Below are 22,464 nucleotides of genomic sequence, written 5' to 3'. Positions count from 1 at the left end.
GCCCCCAAACAGATCATCAATTCCAAGGTGCCATTTATTGAGGAGACAAAGTGTAGGGGACATGGTGAAGCCCTGCTACGAGGCACTGAAGCTTTCCTCTGATGTAGCTCCATGTAGACAGGGTCTCATCTCCTCCTGGATTCAAGAGGTAAGCAGAGCTGGGAAACAGCTCATTTACTAAAACGTATGATCCTTCCCTTTTCCCTACCCAACACTCAAGACATTCCAATTAGAAAAAACACATTTAAAAAACAATCCCACAGTTCACCTGAAGAGATTTGCTTCTCAGGAGAAAACCCTTGGATTGCTACCTTAAATTCACATTCTTCACAATTGCACACAACTTATTTTAGCTTTTCATATCAACATCACTTTGTTGTTGAAATAGTTACAAGTTTACAAAAGGAAAAGGGCAGAGGTTAACAGTAATAATTGGAGGAGAACAGAACAGATACTGGAACAGCTATACAGAGGGAAAAAGAGGACTGGGAAGACAAGTTCAAGAAACAGTATTGCTATAACAGCATGACCAGAAAAATAAGAACCACCTGTGACAGCTCTGTGGCATTAACCTTTGAAGAGGACAAAAGAAACATTGAACAGAGAAGCAAAATTCATTTATACTTAGAGCAAGCAAAAAAATAATCCCAGAAAAAAAGTATCAAAGCAGGATTCTTTCCAGAAATTCTTCAAGTAAATAGCTCCTGCCCATGTGGTACCAGAAAAAAGAAAATAAAACTAGAAAGACACACGCATACTCACAAGATCACAAACAAAGCTTTTAGGGGTTATTTTTCCATGAAAGAAAGGAAAGACATCGTTGGGCTAATTTTCAGCTGGATCAGTTCCATGACTTGTTCACCCTGCCCTTTCAGCTGTACAAACAATAGCAGCTGTACAAAAGAGCTAGCAACAAGCAAGGAGAAAGAAGGCAAAGGCAATGCTACCACGTTGAGTGGCAACGCTGAAATCAGGCCCCATTAAACTGCTCAAACTTCCTATGTCTTCCAAACAACACTGGGGGTGCATTAGGGCTTTTGCTTCATTTCATGCAAAATACGGTATCATGAAAAAAAAACCTTCCCTCAGTAAAGCACAACAGCACAGGCCAGTTAAATGAATCTATAAAATAACACAAACACTGTTATAATGCAACAGAAAATCAATCACAGAGAAGTAACTGGCCTAACAAGGCCAGAAACAGGTAACTTTTGCAAGAAAGTAATGTGATGTTTTTCTTGGCTTCCTAGGGAACTTTTCCCACTGTACTTCATCATCAAACCCAATAAAAACTAGTTTTTCTCATCCACATCTCAGTACTTCCACTGGACACCAGACAGGACATGTCAGGACCAGCATTGCCAGGCTGACCAGAGCACATTCACCAATTGTCCAGGAAACTGCAAACCCCACCAGTATGAGCCGAGCCCGCGGGCCCTTGGTAGCACCACAGCACATGCTCTCTTCTTACTCAGCTGCTGTTTCACGGACTTTGCAGAAATATAATTACATTTGCAACTGCCTTCCCTCTCAAATTTAGCCACATGAGTAAGAGGCTTGACTTTCTGACAGCACAATTACATAAGCCTTATTTTCTTAGGAAGCTGAGCTAAAAAAAAATGAATACATGTTTGAACAGAGTTGTTGAAACATTAGTCACTGTCACATTTTCCAGCTCATCAGCATCATGATATACTATCAGGACAACCACTTACAGAACTAGAGGACTTGGGGGGAAGGAAGAACATAATTCAGTACTGGTTTGTTCACAGACTATCTGGCATCTTGCTGGCAGTTTCATTCCCAGCCAACCCTGACTAATTCCTTCCCTCTCTCCCTTTTTTCATACTTTGAAGCAATCTTGTATTGCTCAGCACCTTCATTACTACCTTTCTCAATCAGATGTTCAAAGGTGCTCAGATACCCAGCTGACTCTTCAAACATTTCTATCAGGAAGCCTTTGTGCATCTAAATCAACATTATTTCCACAATTCTTTACATCTCTCAGACAACATGGAAGCTTCACTATATGTCCATGTCTTTCCAGGGTTTTAGGAAGCATCAACTACAATCTTAGCCTATGACAAATGCATTAGCACAGTTCTGCTACTCCTCCAGCAGTTTTCCATTCAATATTTCTTATACAAATGGAAGCCAAACGTGAATTCCTGTAAAGAGAATCCACAAATCATTTTGTGGAGCAGATCTGAACAAAACACCGAACAGAATTAGTGTTCATGTTTCAGTTAGTTTAACTTTCACAAGACTTCCAACTCTACATCACACCCAGTTCTTAAATATGCTACTTCATTTGGTATTTTCAAATTCCAGAAGTATCCTTATCTGAGCTTTATAATGTGAATCTCCTCTCTGACTCACTGCTAGCAAGTTGTCAGTATCTGGTGGGTTATGGTTTCTTTTTGTCAGGGCAGGGGGAGTATTTTTTTTTACTACTAGAATACATTCCTGCAGTTGTTAGATACAACACATGCTGAGTACAGATTTACCGGTATTCTGGCAAAATGCCATGTATAGCCAACATACGGGAATACTTAGTGTCAAAAAAAAAAAAAATGTTTGAAAAGACTGAAGAAATTATGCATATTAGGGTAAGGAGAGTAATCACTACCCAAAAATAGGTATCATAATTGCTGCATAACAATTCAGAGAAGTTTTAACTGATCTGTTAGGACATTTTAAAGTCCCATGCTCAAGTTCATTATGTTCTCTGCATAAAATGGGTGGAAAACGTTCAAGCAAAGTACAGAAACAGCAAAATGATTTCTTTTTCCCACCCATAACAGGTTTCATGCTTTGATGTGACCAGCTCTATTGTAACAGCATATAAATACATGCACTTGCACTTTGTAATTATCAAAAGCTGTAGTATACCACATGCAACATAGGTCAGTTCTGTGGGTGTGGCAAGTCTTTGGTTGCATAAACTAGGGAAGCACAACATGACCCATTTGTTTTTAAATACGTCTCACACCATCTCCTAAAACTCTGCATGCTGAACTTGAGATTCTGCTCAGGTTTAATACTTCTACTACAAGCAAGTTTGACTGTCAGAACCACCAATGCTCATTTTTTAAAGTGTACTCTGCTCAGAACTATATATATATACATTACTTAAAGCACACACATATAAAAAAAAAAAATCAACAATATGCCAGCAACTACTGGCAATGCTAATTAGTCACTAGTTTAAAAATTGCAACAAGTGCAGTATTATCACAGGAGAGAAACACTGCAGAAATGCTTTATTAAATCAGCTTGAAAACAACAGGTCTTTACAGAGATGGACCTTGCAGCTCACCTCTAACTAGACTGAAATCAAGTTTGTCAAAACTGAAAATCTACTAAGATTACATTTTTCCTCTAGTACAAAAAGTATTAATACTGATCTGCAGATAAATGCCCTAAATTTAAATAAAACACACAGCTTTTATTATGCGTAGAAGTGAGACTGAAGGATGCACAGTAAAATTTTATGCGTAAATAGAAACCCAATTCTTAAATTGAAGAGTCAGACATTTCTGTTCCTTTCAGCTATGCATGAATCATTTAAGATTTGTTTTTACATTACCTCCTCTTCCTTGTATTCTTCCATGGCTCAGCTTCATTCAAAGGTAGTGGGCTTTGTTTTGGTTTAGTTTTATTTACAAAAAAACTCTTTGAAATTAACTACATGGAATATTTCTGTAATTTCCTTCTCTTACAAGGTACATTGCAGTCACTTGTTCACCAAATACAACAGAAGAAGGCTGTCTTTCAGAAGAGATTTCACTCAATTCTTCCTTTGCTTACAGGGCTAATTAATGTAAAAACAGCTAATTTGCATTTCTGAAAAATTAAAATTATTTAATATGTTAGAGCCCACATTTTCTTCCACCCTGATTCTCTTTTCACCCTTCACTTTCCTCCCTTATGAGCAGCTATCATATCTTCCAGGTGAAATTAAACTATGCTTCGCAAATATTAGCTTTGTAAATACTTTGTCCAGGGAGCACTCAGATATAAAATCACGTCAGGATGAAACTAATACTATATTCTCTATTTAACCATTAGGGCACGATTTCTGACCCAGCGCAGAAACTTATACCACTTCCAACTCCATAAATAAGCAAAACCAAAATTGCATGAAATTTGATTACAATGAAAGACAATTTAAACTAGGAATTTTACCCAGCTCTGCACAGAGCCGTAAAATCTGCAACAGAGTTCTGACTCCTTGCCTCTCACTTAGTTGGCCCACACAAGAAAGGGCTAAGTCAGAGGCTCCCTAAAAGCTCTAGGGGCAGATTAGACTTGGGTTATAAACTAACTTCAACTTGTTCAAGTCGTTTATGTCAGTATATTCTTTAAAGCATCTCAGTCCCGTGCCTACACGCAGCAGACATCAAAAACAAACAGTAAGTAGCAAAAATTACACGTCTATGGTAGTATTTGGTCCTGAAACAAAGGGAAAATTTGGGCTTTCCAGGCTGAGGTTTTGCCTCCAGAAGGGTTTCATACAGTTTCTCAGCACTCAAGGCAAAGGAGGGCCAGCAAAAACCTACAGAACTGTAACCCCAGGCAGTATTACATTGCTGTCACACAAAGTGGTGGAAAAAAGGCTGACTAAACAACCTCGGGTTTTGCACTTTCCAAACAGACAGGCTTGACTATCCCAAAGTAATAGTAGACGCCAAAAAGAAGAAAAAAAAAAATCAAAAAAAGTAGAATACAAAAATAATTTTAAAAACCCAAACAAAACAAAAAAAATGAAGAAAAAGAAAACCACACAGACCAAAAAAAAAACTAAAAATGCAGAAAAATCATGAAAAAATGCTAGGATACACAAAAGCTTATGCTAAAAGCATGCAAAAATGCTAAAAATGTTTTGCACATTTTTCTATGTGAAGTATGTAGTAGAACTGCCAAAAGCATACCAGACACTAAAACACACTAAAACTGTGACACAGGGAAAAAACACACAAAAACATGCAATAGATGCATGCCAAAAAACGTGCAACACACTGGATGCTAAAACATGCTAATATGAGACAGAAAGAGTGTGGGAAAATACGCTCTAGATGCATGCCCAACATCGCTAAAAATTCTACACAACGAAAACCTTCAAAAATCTGTGCTAGATGCATGCCAAAACACACCAAACACTGAGTGGATACTAAACCATCCACAACACAAGGAAAAAAACATGCAAAAATACATGTGACAAACATGGAAAACAGGCACAACACATGGAAAACATGCAAATACACACAAAAGCAGGCACTACATGCATGCCAAAAAGCACCAAATGTGCTGAACACTAAAAATGCTAAAACAATATGGAAAAAACACGAAAAAGGCATGTGGTAGCGGGATGCAAAAAACAAAAACCAAACTGGTTTTTGTAGCTGGATGCTAAAAACACCTAAAAGCACATCATAGGTGCCTACAAAAAAAAATGCTGAAAGTGTGCTGCAGGTTTAAAAACCCACCAAAACATATTAGAAACAACCTGGCAATAGAAAACAACACTGCTACCACACCTCAGAAACACAAAAAAAAATTAAAACTTGGCATAAAAGAGTTCATGGGAGATGCATGCCAAAAAATGCCAAACTTGCTAGATGCTTAACACATCACTGCAGCAATGCCAAACATGCTGTGACAACCCTTTAGGAACCAAAACTCACACCCAAAATAACAATGCAAAATTCACACCAGAAACCTTGCCAAAAAAAGAGCATACACTAGATGCATTCACAGAAATGCCAGATAGGCTGGACACTAAACACTGTGCAAGGTGCATACAGAAGCTATAAATATAGGCTGAATGCTTTAAAAAAACAAACAAAAAAAAAAAACCAACCCAAAAACCACACACAAAAGAACCAACCACCAAACTAAAACAACTTGTAAACACCACGGAAAAGACCTTAATAACCCCAAAACACCTAAGCCTGGCCAAAAACACCTTACAAACTGAAAAGTCTGCCTAAAACCACATCCAAAAAAAGAGCACATGGTAGAATTATCAAAAAAAAAAAAAAATGCCAAACATGTTGGAAGCTTAAAAACCTGTTAAAATGCCTGATAATTGCATGTGGTGCTCTGCAGTTAGCAACGCCAAAAACACAACAAATACACTGGACGCATTAAAAACTTCTGCAAAATTATTTAAAATCCACTGAAAAATCATGCGGTACATGTATGAAAGAAAAGCTACACTTAAGGAACACCAGATACTAGATGCCAAAAAAAAACAACCAACAAACAAAAAAAACAAACAGAAACCCCAACCACACAGAAACATTGCAGCAATGCCTTAGGAACCCAAAACCACACCAAAAAAAGCATAGAGTTCATACCAGAAACCTTGCCAAAGAAGAGAGCACACAGTAGATGTTTGCCAAAAAATGCCAAACGTGCTAGATGCTCAAAATCACACAGTGTACGTTAAAAAAACACACAAGCTGGATGCTTGAAAAAACAAAACATACTAAAACAACTTGTAAACACCATGAAAATGACTTAGTAGCCCCAAAACCACATTAGAAACTAAAACGCCTGCCAAAAACCACACCAAAAAAGAGCACATGGTACAAAAAAAAAAAAAAAAAAAAAAAAAAAACACCACGAACACCAAAAAGCACCAAACACATTTTGGACTGACAGCAACACCTCAGAAATGCCTTAGAAATACTCGAAAAAAGAAGTGGTAGGTGCATGCCAAAAAAACACAAAGAAATCCTGGACACAAAGAATGCCACAGCCATGCCTTGAACAAAAAACCCACAATACAATGCATGAAATCCTCATCAGAAATCTTGCCAAAAAAACCTAACCAAAAGAGCACGTGGAAGATGCATGCCAAAAAACCACTAAATATTAAAGTGGGTGCACACCAGAAAAAAGCATCAAGACAGACCAGATGCTTTAAAAAAATAATAGGCTGGAACAACTCATAAATGCCACAGAAATGCTTTAGTAACCCCAAAACCACTTCACAAACCAAAAAGCTCAGCCAAACCTAAACCAAACCAAGAACACATGGTAGATGTAGGTAAAGAAATGCCAAATGCTTCTTGGACACCTAAAAAAAAAAAGATGACGTTAAAATGCCTGGAAAAAAGGCTTGAAAGCACATGGTAGGTGCATGCCAAAAAGCACCAAACCCATTCCAGGCAGCAACACCTTCAAAACGACTCAAAAAACACTCACAAAGCATGCGGTAGATGCATGCAAAAAAAGATGCCAAACATGCTGGACACATTAAAAAAATGCTGAAGAGATGTTTAAAAACCCACTGGATGTTGTGCGATATATATGCACACCAAAAAAACAGCAACAGTTTGTGCTGAACACAAAGAATATGTGCTAAAACAAACAAACAAAAAAAAAACACCACAACATTTATTTTATAAGCATAACATACTGCTAAAAAAAAAAGTGTGGTAGCTGTAGTTCTACATGGAGTCATACCACTTCACTGAAAGTCCACCTATGGCTCATTCACAACGACATATACATCAGATTTAAGTTAAGACCTTTGACTTTGTGCCATGTATTTCTCACAGAGTCACAATACTCTTACAGGTTGTTCTGGTGAAATAGTTAACTGCTATATGTAAAACTGACCTCAAAAGCCTAGCCAATAAAATTGATAATTACAATCAAATTCCTCGAATAAAATCCTTTTCTGCAACAGCCACCTGATAGTTTACTATAATTCATTGCTAAAAATCAGACAGCTCATGTGAAAAATCTTTGTTCATTGCTCAAGTGCTGTTCACAAAGCTATATACACGTTATGCTCCTGAAAACAAGGAATGTATGTTGTGAAGATACAGGACATATATGCCAATAAATATCTGAGCTAATATTTCTAACATGGAAGCAAGGCTATAACTACCCCTGTCAAAAAAAATGAATAAAAGTATCAAGGTATGATACCAGCACACCTACAAGTAAGACACAACACACCAAAAACTGAGTAGTAAAACACATGGAAAAGAGTTCCATGCAGCTGCAAAACAAGATGTATTTGTAGATACTGAGTCAAAGTATTTCAGTGTCAGGAAGGAATTATGCTTACCAAATACTATTGCTTTGGCAAAAGGTGGAAAGAGTTCTGTATGTCTACATAGGTTTTTATGAATTTGCCAGAGATCTTTGTGCAGTTTCTTAAAGTCACTGTATCTCTTCCAAACGACTATCTGCAGCAGAGAAAGGGGAAAGAAGTGTTAGTGAGGTTGTTTGCACTGCATCACACCACAAATACAGTTTTTTAAGCAAATCAGAGCTCTACCTTCAGCAAATATGTTTAACAAAAATAGACAGTCTGAACTACCAACTGTTTAACAACCATTTAAAAAACGGTCATCTGTCCTTAACACCAATTTTGGCTAAAAAGACTACAGTGCATAGAAAAAAATATGAAGTAAAAGCTGAAAGAAAGAAACAGAGAAGGCAAAGGCAGCACTGTTTCAGTCACGCTGAGATCCAGACCTACACAGGGAATCAGTAAGAGAGGGAAAAAAAGCTGAATAGTAGTGTTGCGCTATCCAGCACTCAATAGTGTGATGCGCTTGGTGCAGCTGCAAGTATGGGGAAGGGACAACAGCAAAAGAGAAAATGAGGGAAGAGAAATCAATACAAGTAAGGGATTCTTAAGGACAGCACATTGAGCATCCAGAACTATAAACTAGCTTGTAATTTATGTAAAGCACTGATCAATTGTAAATGCAAGCCCACATTTTAAATGGTTTGTTACTAATAACCATGATAAAAAATTGATTATGTTCCTTTTGAAATCTAGACAGAATCTCCAACTTCAGGAATGCAAAGGCAGTATTGGTTCATTACACCAGCTTTTCCATCCTCTCCAGAAAAAGGTAGTCATCTCCCAGCCAGGTATCCACCTTATCCTTCTTCCATCTCCTTTTTATTCTTTCCATTCAAGGCAGGAGGAGAACCCAACAGGAGAGTCATGCCAGGGAAAGAACTGAGCAACAAAATTTACATTTGACTGCTATCGGGATGAAAAAAAAATGGACAAAGACATTTTATATCTTGGTCTCATTTTTGGTCAGACTCACTAAGCCATCATAACAACCCTCAACACTAATGTAAAGTGATGAAAGCAGAACAGGGCGGGGTGGGGAGATATGACACACACAAAAAACACAAGAGAGACTGCAACGCATTCAGCAGTTGATTCCAGTGTTCCATCAGTCAAATGTTTCAATTAGCTTAATACAACTAACCACAATTTAAGAGATTCCAAATATTTGTGACTGATTTAACAGGCTGCCTTCTCATGAGCAAGCTTAATTGAAAAACTACTTTTTTCAAGCAAACCAGGTTTAGAGCTCAGTACAAAGTTTAATTTTAGAGGAGGTTTTTTTGTTGTTTTCTTGGAGTTTTGGAGGTTGGTTGATTGGTTGTTTGCTTTTAAACACCAAAGTCAGAGGCCCTCTAAGTTTCAGCAGGTGCAAGTCCTACCTACAGAACAATGCAGTTACAAGGTAACAGGACTGTTAACAGTAGATATGCAAAGCTTTAATATGGCAACAGTCTAGCCACCTTATAAACTTAGCTATACTGAAACTAGCAGTCCTGATTCAGCCCCAACTACTACGCACACATTTCCAGGAGTCAATTACAAGTAGAACTTGGTCGAGTTCAACAGACAAGGGAAGAAAAATCAGGATCTTTCAGGAAGGCAAACGTTATTTCGCTATCAGAAACAGTAATTTTTCAATGCTGTACTTTCATCTAATCCAATATCCAGAAAGTAGATGATTAGCACTTCTTGAGCAGTACGCATATAAAACACAAAATTGCTTAAGATGGTGAAGTCTTGAAAGATTAAGTTACTCTACTGTCAGTACTTGCAGACAATGTGAAAAGCTGCCAGAAAATAAGAACACGAGATTCCACTCCACTTTAAAAAGTGTCATTTTTTACTGCTGCAAGTGATCTCCCAATAGCCAAGAAGAAAAAAAATAAATATCTGTAAGTAGCTTGCATAGCAAAAGCAGTCAAGGTCATCCTCAAACCTTTCACAAGCTCACAGAAATCATGCCTTTGCATGCATGCGCCTCAGCAAAGTTAGCAAAGTTCCCACTCTAATATACTCATTAGAAATCAGATTTGGAGGAAGGACACGTTGCACTGAGGCCCAACGAAGCACAGCAAGTATATCATAAAACATATGTTAGACTTGTAATGCAATAAGGTGCTTGTCATGGCTACAGCCAGTAGATCTCTATTAACTCGTATGATTCATCTGTTCCACAATGAACAACCCTTTCTCCTTCATGAATGAGAGAAAAATACCCACAGGACTACCCTAGCTACAACTGCCTCACGATGCTGCCACCATCAATCCCCAGAAGCAAGAAAATTGAAATCCACTAGTCTTTCTGTATATATTAAGTCCTACACACACAACTTCCTGTTACCTTCTTTCACCCTTTTGAGAAGAAAGCCCTTACAAGGTTATGTTCCTTCCTGTCTCAGCAACAACAGCTAGGATTATCTTGAAATACAATTGGCTGCAGTGGGAGAGATGCTGTATTAAAGGCTGGCATCCCAAAGGGCAGTTAAAAAGAGGTGACAGAAAACTGGTAAGTAGAGTTGAGGTCACAGCACACAGCCTTATGTGCAGTTGTATGTATGTACTGTATGTATTAAGATCACAGCAGTGACATTAAAAGAGACTTCTGAATGAGTAAGCAGGCACAACTAAGTGATCCTGTATGGGTGCGGGAAGGTGGTTGCACCAGACAGATTGTAAAGCAACAGGGTGGTTGTGTGCACAAGACAAGATTTTGTCTATTGAATTTCTAATTGAGCATTCTGGAAAAACAGGTTAGGACCATGTTCTTTTTCTTTCAAAGGCTGTCCACTATTTTTTTTATCATAAGAAGCCAGTAAAACAGAAAAGCTCCCAGCCTATGTGCTTTTCTGACAACAACTCACCCTTATGGCAACTACCATCTAGGATATTCCTTGTAATAATAGGTACTTTCAGATGCTTGCTTATAACAGAATCACACCACAACCTAACATGCTATCACATGCAAAATAATTCATTTGATAAAATGAAGGGTGGGAAGGGGCAGTCATCAATAAGTTCATAGCACATTTATGCCTTCTTATTGCCTAGAGTATGTAGAACTCTTCATGGCTAACCTACAGCCACAGAAAAATCAAAGCCAACAACCAAAGCAGTGACTAAAAGATACAGTTTTGCTACTGTTTCAAAACTACTTAACATATAATTCATGCAAGACTCCAGCTGAAAGACACAACATATTTTTCTGATGAATGGCTCAGCAGCAGCTGCTATAAAGTGTTTTTTCCACAAATGAAGTTTAAGGTAATGGCAGAATGTGCTCATGGATAGATTCAATTCAGGACTGTCCCTGGAAAAGGTGAACATCAAGCTACAAACTACAATAATGCAGCTAAACTAGATCCATGATCATCTCTTGATTCTGATAGGCTATTTTAATCTTCTAGAGATTAAAAAAAAATGCAGAAAGCACGAATGCTCATGTTTGTCTGATTCTCAAGATTTCAAAGCAGGATGCAACAAACGGGTGTTAGGTGTATTAGCCAATTCTCACCTCTGCCAAGCCACTAATCAGTAACTCATTGTTTGACCACATAGAGATGCAATGAATTCATCTATGGGCTCTTCTTTCATCAACTATCCAGGTTCTCCTCAACTGTAGTGAGAGACTGCACCAGAAATTGAACATATGCATGTTACACAATGTCTGAAAAGCTGTAAGGTTGCGCTTTTGAAGGAAGGTTTTGCATGTACATAGTATAATAGTATCAATGTCAAGCCATTAGTCCAGAAGAAATCAAGAGGGAAAAAAAGGTGTTTAAATCTAAAAAAAAAAACAAAAAAACAAAAAAACAAACCCACAACATACACACACATGATGTATTTTTTTGTCTCAATAAAATGGTTGCTGACAGTCTTTTGAGGTATTAAAGAGGCACAAGAATACAGCAGACCCTTATTCAGAGACTTTTCAGAAGAGGCAAAGAGTAAGTAATTTTAAAGTTTTATCAAAGTATACCACTAGAAAATACTAAAGGAGCCTCAGAGAGATAGGCATAATATACGACTTGCAGTCTCATCTCTCTCAGCTACTCCTATGCTCCTCCATTTTCTCTCTTCAGTAACAGACAGTAATGGTGTAGGCTTTTCAATGAAGTATTGGTTAAAGAGGAAAAGAGTACCTACAGCTGAGACCTAAGACTTGGATTGTGGACTGATCTCTAATTTTATCAGTAGGAGTTAAATAACCATCAATTTGCCAATTCTAGCCCTGAGAAAAGAGCTTACAGAGTTATCAAAGCAGTTTTGTCATCAAAAGACGCTTTCCTCCCTAAGACTTTGTTTCAAGTCATGATTCATCACTGAGAGATGAATTGCAACATGTTACGCTAGCTACTGTTTTCAACCATGAAAGCTAAAGACAAATGGAAAGGTACAAAAAACTGCTCAACTTCAGTGACAAAACACACAGAAATTGCTAAATTACACCAAAGATGCTTCAAAAGGCATAGTGGGATACACAAAGACATTTGCACAAGTTTAAACTGTTACCTCCTGGACATCCTCTGGATTTTTTCTTGAAACAATCTGAAAAAAAACAAAACAAAAAAAAACACATATAAACTTGGGGTTTCAGTCTGGAAGTTAAAAAGTAACATACAATCATTTGTTGCTGAAGGGGAAAAAAAAAATCTGAAAAAAGGCAAACAGTGGCATGTTCCCCAGCATTCAGAAATGTTTTCATTTAGCTTCAGAGAAGTCAAACATCCAAATACAAGACAGTGAGGTATTTTAACCGCAGAGTCACTGTGATTAGAAATAAAGATGTACATTCTAGGCAAAATGGCACAGAGGACATCTCACAAAACAAAGCTACGTAGAGCACAACCCCCACCATCTTCCCAGTCTCTTCCTATTAATTCATATTAAGGCCACATTACTCCCAATAAACGGAGCTAATTAAGGCTACTTGGCTTAATATAAGCTGCACAGAACCTCACTGTGAACGTGAAGCTGTGCATTTACTAAGATAGTATTTCCGCTTTACTTACCGCCATCAATGCGCACACGTCTGACTATCCTTGTGTGTTTGTTTCTCCTTAAACACTCATTGCCTAATTAATTATAAATGACTTTGTCCAGCAGAAAATCGCAGTGAAAATGAGGCTTGGCTACACACCATAGAGAAGCCTGTACTTTGTCAGGATTTTTTTCTTTATATAAATATTGATCACAAGAGCCTTTGTAATCTAAGTTCTGTATTGGGCTTATAAACAGCAGTAAGAGCATATCCACACACACAAAAAAAATATCAAAAACATCTTTAATTCATAACTGCAATTATCTTGTGCAAGTCACTATATACTTCATTGCAACTCAGCCAAAGCTGTTTAACAATAATTAGCCTATTGTTAGCTAAAGAAAAATAGGGTGTTCTCAGCCCAACTGAGACTATCCACAGTGACACACCCCAGAATAATTGATGCTGTGAACACGCGATGCATATAGGCAAGCACAAGGAGTCCACACTACTTGCACCCCAGAGACCAAAACACCATCCCACTGTACTGCAAGCACCACGCAGCTGTTGCTTTAAGATGGAAGTCACTGAATCTACACTTTCCTCTTGCTAGGTGGCAATAACATACCCCTCATGCTCCCCACAAACTAGCTCTCTTCCTCTCTTTCATTTTTCAAGAATCCTTCCCAAAGCCTCTCAGATTTCATAACATCATCTTACTACATAGCCCAGCCACTGCAATCTTTCACACATTTTGGAGGAGACAAGACAGAAAAGAGAAGCGTCACCTTTTCTTGCAATCTCCCAAAAAACCTAAAACATTTTCCTTCACAAGTCTAAGTTCTTTCTCTCACCTTGCACATCAAAGTCCTCTTCTTCCAGCGTAGTCTACATTGAAGAAGATTTTATCAACTTTTCCTCACTCTTGAGTAATCTAACATTTGGCAACTTCACCAAATTTTAACCTTGGCAGCTGTTGCTCCTTCATTCACTACCAGACAGTTCATATGTACAATTGGTGAAATATTACTAACCTTCTTTTCTAATAGCTGGTGTACTTGATATAAGGAGCCTGTAGAGCTGGGGGAAGAAGATATCATAGGCATCGCTACACATCACAGAAGAACACCAAAGGGCACACACCAACTGCTTTGCTTTGCAGTTCACCTTTAGTTAAAGCCTTGCAACAGTTTTGGCAGCTAGGTAAGTTACCAGATGGGCAGAAGGAGACCCAGAGAGATGAGTAATTACCCAGCCAGTTAGTAAGAATCTGGAATAAAACCCAGAGGCCCTGTTCACACTTGTTCTAATGTTACATCGCCTTCTATATCTACCAGCCTTGCCAACTTTAAGTCAGGATGTAATAATTTATGTGCTGTTCAACGTTGTTATTCATATCCTTTTCTGAAGGTCAAACTCGGAAGAGGTCTGCCCCTTCAGTCCAACCTATGATCAACCTAGAGACTTGGCAAAGATGATCCAATTCCCTAAATTTTCAATGCCCTTTTTTAATCCTCTCACAAGGATCAATGCAGTCAGCTCCTTCTGCCAATCTGTAACGGAAGCACCATTAAACTATTTTTTTAAATATCGTTAGGATACCCACCAATGAGCTAAGCAATGTGTAATTACCACGTTAGGCTCTGAAAACCACCGAACAAAGTATTTCATATTATCCTGTTCCTTGTCTGAACTGCAGATACCCAACAAAATTCATTAGAATGTTAATTATCATTAGTAATTGTAATCTTCTAAATCATCTGAAGTTTCACTAGTGGCCTATATTTTCAGTTATCATTAAAGAACATTCCTCCTATCACAACTCACTGATATCCCTTTCTGTTCTTTAGCCTTTGGAAATGGATATAAAAAAGCCAATAGTAATTTAATCTTGTCTGCACTTACAATTATTTCACAGTTTACAAGTAAATAAAATATATGTACTCTGCTATACAAAAAAAACACCTTTAAGAAAAAGCTATGATAAGGACAGACCACCTTAGCACTCAGGATAGACTGCATGGGTAGTTGTGCCTTTAAGTCAGATGTCTGGGACACACTAGACAAGTGCTTTCTCATCCATGATCGTTAATCCATCATTACATTGGAACAGAAAGTTCCCTTAACTTTGTTTCACAAAGGAATCACTGAAAGGAACCAGAAATCTCCACTAGCACGTACTCAGTACCCTAGATCTCAGCCAGAAGGGTATTCAACACAATGGGAATATCCACCTCACTTTTTTTCCTGGCGGTCCCCCAAAGTTGCTGAGCATCAGATCAGCAAATACAGCTGTAGTGCTGTGATATCAAACATGGAGCCAGATCACTGCGGGAACAGGAGGAAGGAATAGGAGAAAAGAAAAAGGAAGGGTAACAGATACGTACACTGAATCACCTTTAAATCATTTCGTTCAGCATCTAACTCCCCAAATCCTCATTTCAAGCACTACACTAACAGATTACCAGATAGAATCCAACCGAAACAACAGTTATGTATACTTCTACATTTGTGAATCCAAAGCATCCTTTGCTGCATTAGAAGAGAAACATTTTTTCACTTTGAGGATTTCAGATATCAAAACACACTGACAAACTAATGCTCAGTTTAATTTGGACAGCTCACATAATGATCAGCTCCTGATTCTGTACTGCCTGGCTTGGAAAAGCACCAGAGCATCTACAACTTATGGGACACTGAGAAAGGATGACATTCCTCCCTAGTTAGCCCCAACTTGCTTTTGAACACTTCTGCATAAACCAAAATATCACAGAGTATTTTAACTGGCTTTAGCCAATAAGAATTAAGTCACCAGAATAAAATAAGCAGAATCCTCAGTTCATTCCTACTATTCCCTATTGCACTAGCACAACTTTTTGAAACACACACACAGACTTAGCCCATCATGAGCCATGGCACAAAGATGTGATGGTACTGTTTTCCTCCTTGTGTCTATCTCAGGGAAAATGAATTATTTTTTTTTCTTAACAAACGCTACATTTTATTGGACTAAAAAAATGGTTTAAACATGTCCCATACTTCTGTTCAGAGACCCTGTACATATATATTTGATAAAAAAGAATAAAAAAACCCAATTTTTCATTTCACAAGTCACAGAAAGTGATCATAGCTGAACAATTTGAGCACTATGATATATATACACACAGAGAATGCTGTATTCTTTGAATTAAGGGACAGGTGTATACAAACATACACTGCTGTCACAGGCAGCACATCTACAGTAACTACAAGATCAGACATTATTTAAATAAGCTCTGTCCCTCTGACACTTTCTGATGCTCTCAATATATCCCACCATTCCTGTGACCTTAATTCCCACTCCTCTTGCACCTATCGCCACATATTTACTTACGCCCCTCCCTTTTTGGCTTAAATAGGAAAGCAGAGGGAAGAGAAAGCAAATTTCTCCAGGAGGAACAGAAAGAGCTTTGAGCAAAACCCGGGCTAGGCCAGCTCTCCCCACGCCCAGTGCTGCAGCTTTCCTCCCTCGCACGCTAGGCCCCCCTGACTCTCCCAGACCCCCTCCTGCCCAGAGGGGGCTGCATCCCAGGCACAGGCCACCCCGAGGAGAGGGGCTGCCTCAGCACCCCGCAGCTCCGTGCTGTGCCCCCGCACCGCTGCCCCGGCCTCCCTCCCGCTGGCCGCGCCGTGGGGCAGCCCGGCTGTAACCGTCCCACAGGCCTGGGGCAGAAGAGGCCGGGACAGGCAGACAGCGGTTGGGGTTTAAGCTATTCTCACACACCCTGCGACAAACAGGAAAGAAACTGACAGCGAATTGCAAAGCGCCTTCGAGGCGATTACAACGTTGTGTGAAGGTACAAGTTGGCAGGAGGAGACGCGGCACAGCTCGGGGGCGGCCGCCGCGCCCCAGTCCCCCCTGGCTCCCACCCGTGTCCCTGAGAGGGGCTTCCACGTCGCGACCGGCCTGCTCCAGCCGGGCACGGCAGGACACCGCCGGCAGCCCGGCCACAGGCTCCGTTCCGCCCGCAGCGGCAGCTGTACAGACCGAACGACAGGCAGGCCGGGCGCGGGGAGCTGAGGGGCGCGGGGCAGGGCGGCGGCGGCCGGCACGGAGGAGGCCGAGGCCGCGGCCCGGTGGGGCGCTGACTCACCCGCGCCGTGACCTTGTAGACGGTGTGCCCGCGGGGGTGCCGCCGCGGCTCCGTCACCGTGTAGAAGCGGGCCAAGTCCCCGCCGCGCTCCCGCGGGCTCAGCATGCTGCCCCCCACCGCAACGCCACCGCGCCAGGCCCCGGCCGAGGCGGAAGCGGCGCTCGGGAACGCCACGCCCCGCCCGGGCGGTGCCGGGGCCTGGCCCGCCCCGCCCCAGCCCCGCCCAGCCCCGCCGCCGGGGGCAGCGGCCCCGAGGGGCCCGCCCGGGGCGCTGCGCTGGGGGCTCTTAAACCGGGGCTGGCGGCGGGGCTGGGGTCGGGCGACTCGGTGTGGGGTGCTGCCGGGCCCTCTGCGGCTCACAGCGCTTCCTGCTGCCGGTGTGAGTACCCCGGCTGCTAGCAGGCCGCTGGGACGGGGCCGCCTTTTCCAGAGCCTGGTAAGCCTGCGTAGGCGGGTGAGGCCGGGTGCCGCGGGCAAAGCACCCAGGCGCACCCAGCGGCACGCCGGCCCTGCTCACGGCACTCGGCGAGGGCGCGGCTGTGCGGGACTGACACTCCGTGGCGACTACCGAGCCCCTTCCGAGTACAGACGCCCCGTGGCATCCACAAATCCGTGGCAAGGCTCTCCCAGGCAGAGCCGGCGTGCCGCGTCCAGCGCTGTTTTAAGCTACACTGCCCTAAATCTGAAGGCCTGTAACGCAGAAATGACTCGCGGGTGTTAAAGAGGAACGTTAACAAAAAGGCACGTTTGATGGTTACTGAATTGCCGTTTTGTGTCTTCCCCAGGTTCTGTAAGCTGCACCTGCATTTTTCCCTGCAGGTGGGCTCTTGTGTACGCACAGGGGTGCGAAACACGCTGGTGTGAGGGAACTGCAGGGTCTGAGGTGCATTGCTTTGGTTCAGAGGAGTGCAACTTTGCGCTGCAAGGCGTTCTCCTTTCATAAGGTTCCAAGTACTGTCAATTACTTGGCTGTAGTGGGACCTATATCAACACAGATCAATACGAACAGAAGTCACGCTTCAGATTATATAAACTGTTAAGGTTATTTTCTTCTTTTTTGTCACCATGCTTTCATTCATTTAACAGCAGATGTTAACAAATCAGCTTTTCATTATGAGGTTATTAATATCTCTGATCTCATGCAGGTCTTTGACAAAGTAAAATACTTAATTGCATTTCTTTGTAAAAGATGAGATTCTTGTACTCATAGTAAGTGAGTATCTACCCTTTGAGGATGCCTGAACTGCATCATGAGTCTTTATAACATTCCCAGTTATTGCTGTGTAAATGAAAGGTCATCAACTATAATCATTCGCTTTCTGAGTTCCAGATCAGATTCACTTCTACAGATCTGGAAGCACAAGCTCACCATTGAGTCTAAGTGGTTTCAGTGTGAGCATCACAGTTCGGAAGTACTGCCACACTTTCACCTTGACCTTGTTCCTAGTGATTACAAGATTACTGTTACTTTTAATCCCGACACTGTCCTCACTCAATTTGTATCACATTATAATGGGAATTCCAACCTACATACCAGAGGCAAGCAAGTCTTGCAAATGTGCAGCGTCAGGGAAACAGGCATGAGTGTACCAGCTGTTCCCCTCCCAGGGCTGGTCTGACAGAACACAGTTGATCTGGCAGTCCTGGAGAGCCCAGAAAAGTCATGTCAGAGGCGCTCCAGACATGTTCTAGCATCCAGATGCAGCTGCTTCTCTGAATAGTGTTGTCCCAGAGAAAGGTCATTTTCTGTGGGAGAACACAATGACTCTTTCTAACATGTCACAGGACAGAAACAGTCCAACTGTGAGTTTTTATAGTGTCCCAACAATTTTTTTATATTACTTTGACATTCCCAGTTATCCAGTTACTGGAAAGATTCTTTATCCTTTTTACCTTTAAGAATTGCTTGATAGGTCTAGTCTGTTTTGCATGGGAAATATTTTCTTAAGGAATGGGGAAGAAATAGGACATTGATTGTTAGAAGCACACTTATCACTTTTCTGAGAGAAAGAGTGTGTCTTTTACATATTTTGACAAGGTGTTGGTACATCTAACTTCATGGAAGTAACTATTAAAAGGAGCACCTCAGAGATAACATGGTCTTGATCATCATTCTTCCTAAGCAAGTTTCTAAGCTCCAAGGCTAAAGGATACACAACAAACTCTAATTAGCAATTATTTTCTTATACTATTGATGCAGTTGAAGGTTCATTGACAGAGACTTTAGAAGAAAAGATCTTCTGTTTGAAGTAATTCTAATGACAAATAAGGGAGCCTAATGTGAGGTTTGTTTAGATCTGAAATGAAGGGGCTGGACAGAATGATCTCAAGGATACTTTTTTATTCTCATCTTCTCTGATTTTGGCTATAGGAAGCATGCAGCTGCTCAGATGTAGTGGCACCACATCCAAAAAAACAAACAGCTGGCTGAAAATACGCTTGCTCAAGTAAACAAGGAACATTTTCTAGCATGGTATACGAATTAGTTGATATATCATGCAACTCATATAACCCTCTAGTGTAACAGCATGATTGGGAAACCAGTTCTGGTATAAATTTGCTTATGAAGCAGCACTTGCTTGTAACATCTTATAAGAGGTGTAGGTAGTTAGGGCTTGGCGGTCGGAAGATCTCGCGCTGTACGGAAATATAGAGACCCTCTCCGGATAGCCAATAGATTTTAGCTTATGATGTAAGCAGACAGAAGTGACGTTGTAAACCCAAGCTATATAATGCCGCGCCACTTATCAATAAACGCCATTTGCCATCCACCACATTGGTGTCTGTGAGCTGATGGCCCGAGCAGCCTGGGGTTGGTCGCCGTGCCGTTCCTGAACCAGGTCACCACGCCTCCGAAGGCGACAAAGATGTGGAATTTTTGACGTTTTAATGGCATAAACAGAAATCAATGGGACTAAAGCCATCATTGACTAATCCCTGGTAAATTATATAATAGATTTCATTTAAATTTCAATAGCAAACTGATGCATCTACTGAGAAAAAATATCCATCTTGAAATGCCATCTAACTCAAAAGTTAGCAATTTGTTGGGAGGAGGAAGGGAGAAGGAGCAGTAGGAGTAAAGAATAAGACAGAGAAGACTATATTGCAACTGTATAACTCCATGGCTAAGCCAAGAAGGACAATAAATATTATCAGATATATGGAATAGCTTCTTCGTGCTGAACAATGGAGTAGTCAGATTTTTCAGCTTGGAAGAAGGAATAACATGAGGGGACATGATAGCAGACCATTAAATCATGAGTTGCATGGAGAAGATGGGGGGGATGGCCTGTTCAGTCTCTCAACACATGTACCAGAGGCCAGTGAAGCTGATATGAACGAGGTCATAAAATTAATAATAATAAAATAGTTCTTCACATAATGAATGCTAGACCTGTGGGACTCTCACCAAAGGATGTTGCTGATGCAGAAAGTTCACAAATTCAAGTACTTGGGGGAGAGAGTCACTGAGAGTAACTAAAGAGACAAACACATCAGGCTAAGGAAATCTACTGAGCTGAAAACAGCTAGAGGCAGCAAGAATGTTCATTTGAAGTTTGCCCAGCCCCTGCACATCTCTAGGCATCCGCCGCTAACTGCTTGTAGAAAGCAGGAAACTGAGCTCAGTGGACCATTGATATGAACCACCGTGGCTGTTCTTATGAGCAGTATAATCAATCAAAACCTCCCTCAGTGAGTCAGTAGCCTCCACTTACTAGGGAGTTTTGAAAGCTCAAATGACTCATAAAATAATTTGGCTTCTAGTTGCAAATCAGAATTTGGAGACGTCTATTTTGAAGACTACCTCTTAACACAGTATGGCCAACCTAGATATGCAAAATAATAATTAGAGCAGAGTAAACAGTCTACAATTAAGTGTTACTGGCTTATTAAGACTTTCCTAGGTCAAGGCAAGAAATAACAGTAACATTGAGATGAGAAACAATTTGCAACATTAATAGGTTAATCTTTTTCTGATCTTCCATTTCATCTGTTACACAATTAACTTCTATGATTATCAGCATATATTCCTTTTCATTAAGCCTTATCTTAAACACACCCAAAGCTTCCCCCTTCCCTTTTTCCAGCATCACTACTGAGATTACTATTATGTAAAAACCTTTGAAGTGACTGAGTATCTTGAGTGTCTTACACAGCTCAAAATACAAAAAATAACTGCATTCCATGGGAAGATTCCCTCTGCTCCTAAAAATAACAGCAGCTGTTGTTGCTATAGCTATGGCTTACTGTCTTCTATCACAGAAATGTATCTAAGAATACTTCAAAAATATAGCAAAGAACAAATTACCAAAATAACGTAGGTCTGGAAAATATAGTTGGGAGATCTTTTACTACCCATATATTATGGAGGTAGCAACATCTCTCTCTCATTACACTGTGAAGAAACTAAGAGAATGGATGGGTAATTTATACCTTTTGCCGGTAACTTGTGTTCAAGAAGTGGAAAACCCAAAGTGGATTTGACAGGTTGCCTAACTAGCACAACCTTAACATAACTACATTATTCCATTCCAGTCTTCCCTACCACTCCCGGGAAAACTTTAAAATTACTGTTATTTAAAGTCACTTCCATGACACAAGTAAAAGGGATGGAGAGAAACAGTATTTTACTTGATTACAGTTCCTGCACAGCATCTGCACGATTCAGCACTACCTTATTTCATATGCTTTGTACACTTCCTTACAGTAAACAGAGCCAGCATTTACTCTGTCCTCAGAAGACCTCAAGAAAGCGTTTTAACTGCTTATTCAAGCAACATTGACAGAGATGGAGAGGGTTGTTTATGCAGCTGGTAAGCAGTGGGGTCCATCTGCGGGGCCTGCAGGGCAGGCAGGTCTCCCACCCATCCCTCAGGCCAGGTCTCCTCAGCAGAGCATTGTCAGGTGCATTTTAACCCGAGAATGTTAAAATACCACCTCAGGTGTGTGGGTTTTGTTATTCTACAAGCAGTGAACATGGTGCTGCTAGCCTGAAATAGCACTTTGAAACACACGACGGCTCCTCCTTGAGACCCTTTGGCCCTACGGGGACACACGGTAACCCTGGGCAGAATGCCACATATGGAAACTACGGCATTGGCACAGCGTTACGTCCATTTAAAAGAATCAAAAGCCTGAAGTCAGGCAGCCCACCACCCGCCCTCGCCGCACCGCGCAGCCGGCGCTGCCAGGGGCTGAGGCGTACGGCAGGCCGCCTCCCGCCGAGGGAA

The 22,464-nt window shown here is 40.8% G+C and overlaps 1 protein-coding gene across 9 annotated transcripts in view; it reads right to left on the bottom strand.

The window, feature by feature from the left end:
- The window catches only part of RPS6KC1 (ribosomal protein S6 kinase C1), a 205,683-nt gene extending 183,323 nt beyond the window's left edge, over positions 1 to 22,360 (bottom strand). For 8 of the 9 annotated variants that reach the window (XR_013931480.1, XR_013931481.1, XR_013931482.1 and 5 more), the window contains exons 1-3: positions 17,231 to 22,360; positions 12,629 to 12,664; positions 8,090 to 8,210 (exon numbers count right to left, since the gene is read on the bottom strand). Coding sequence is in view for 6 of the 9 variants with exons in the window: in XM_080408435.1 (XP_080264561.1) it covers positions 8,090 to 8,210; positions 12,629 to 12,664; positions 17,231 to 17,335 (262 nt within the window). In the remaining 3 variants the exon portion in view is untranslated. Of the gene's footprint in view, positions 1 to 8,089; positions 8,211 to 11,630; positions 11,746 to 12,628; positions 12,665 to 17,230 lie in introns of all 9 variants that reach the window. The other variant, XM_080408441.1, reaches the window with a different exon arrangement.
- Positions 22,361 to 22,464: the final 104 nt, after the last annotated feature.

Source organism: Falco punctatus, assembly GCF_963210335.1.
Source record: "Falco punctatus genome assembly, chromosome: 12".
NCBI lineage: Eukaryota > Metazoa > Chordata > Aves > Falconiformes > Falconidae > Falco > Falco punctatus.
This window is presented reverse-complemented; position numbering and strand designations above follow the sequence as displayed.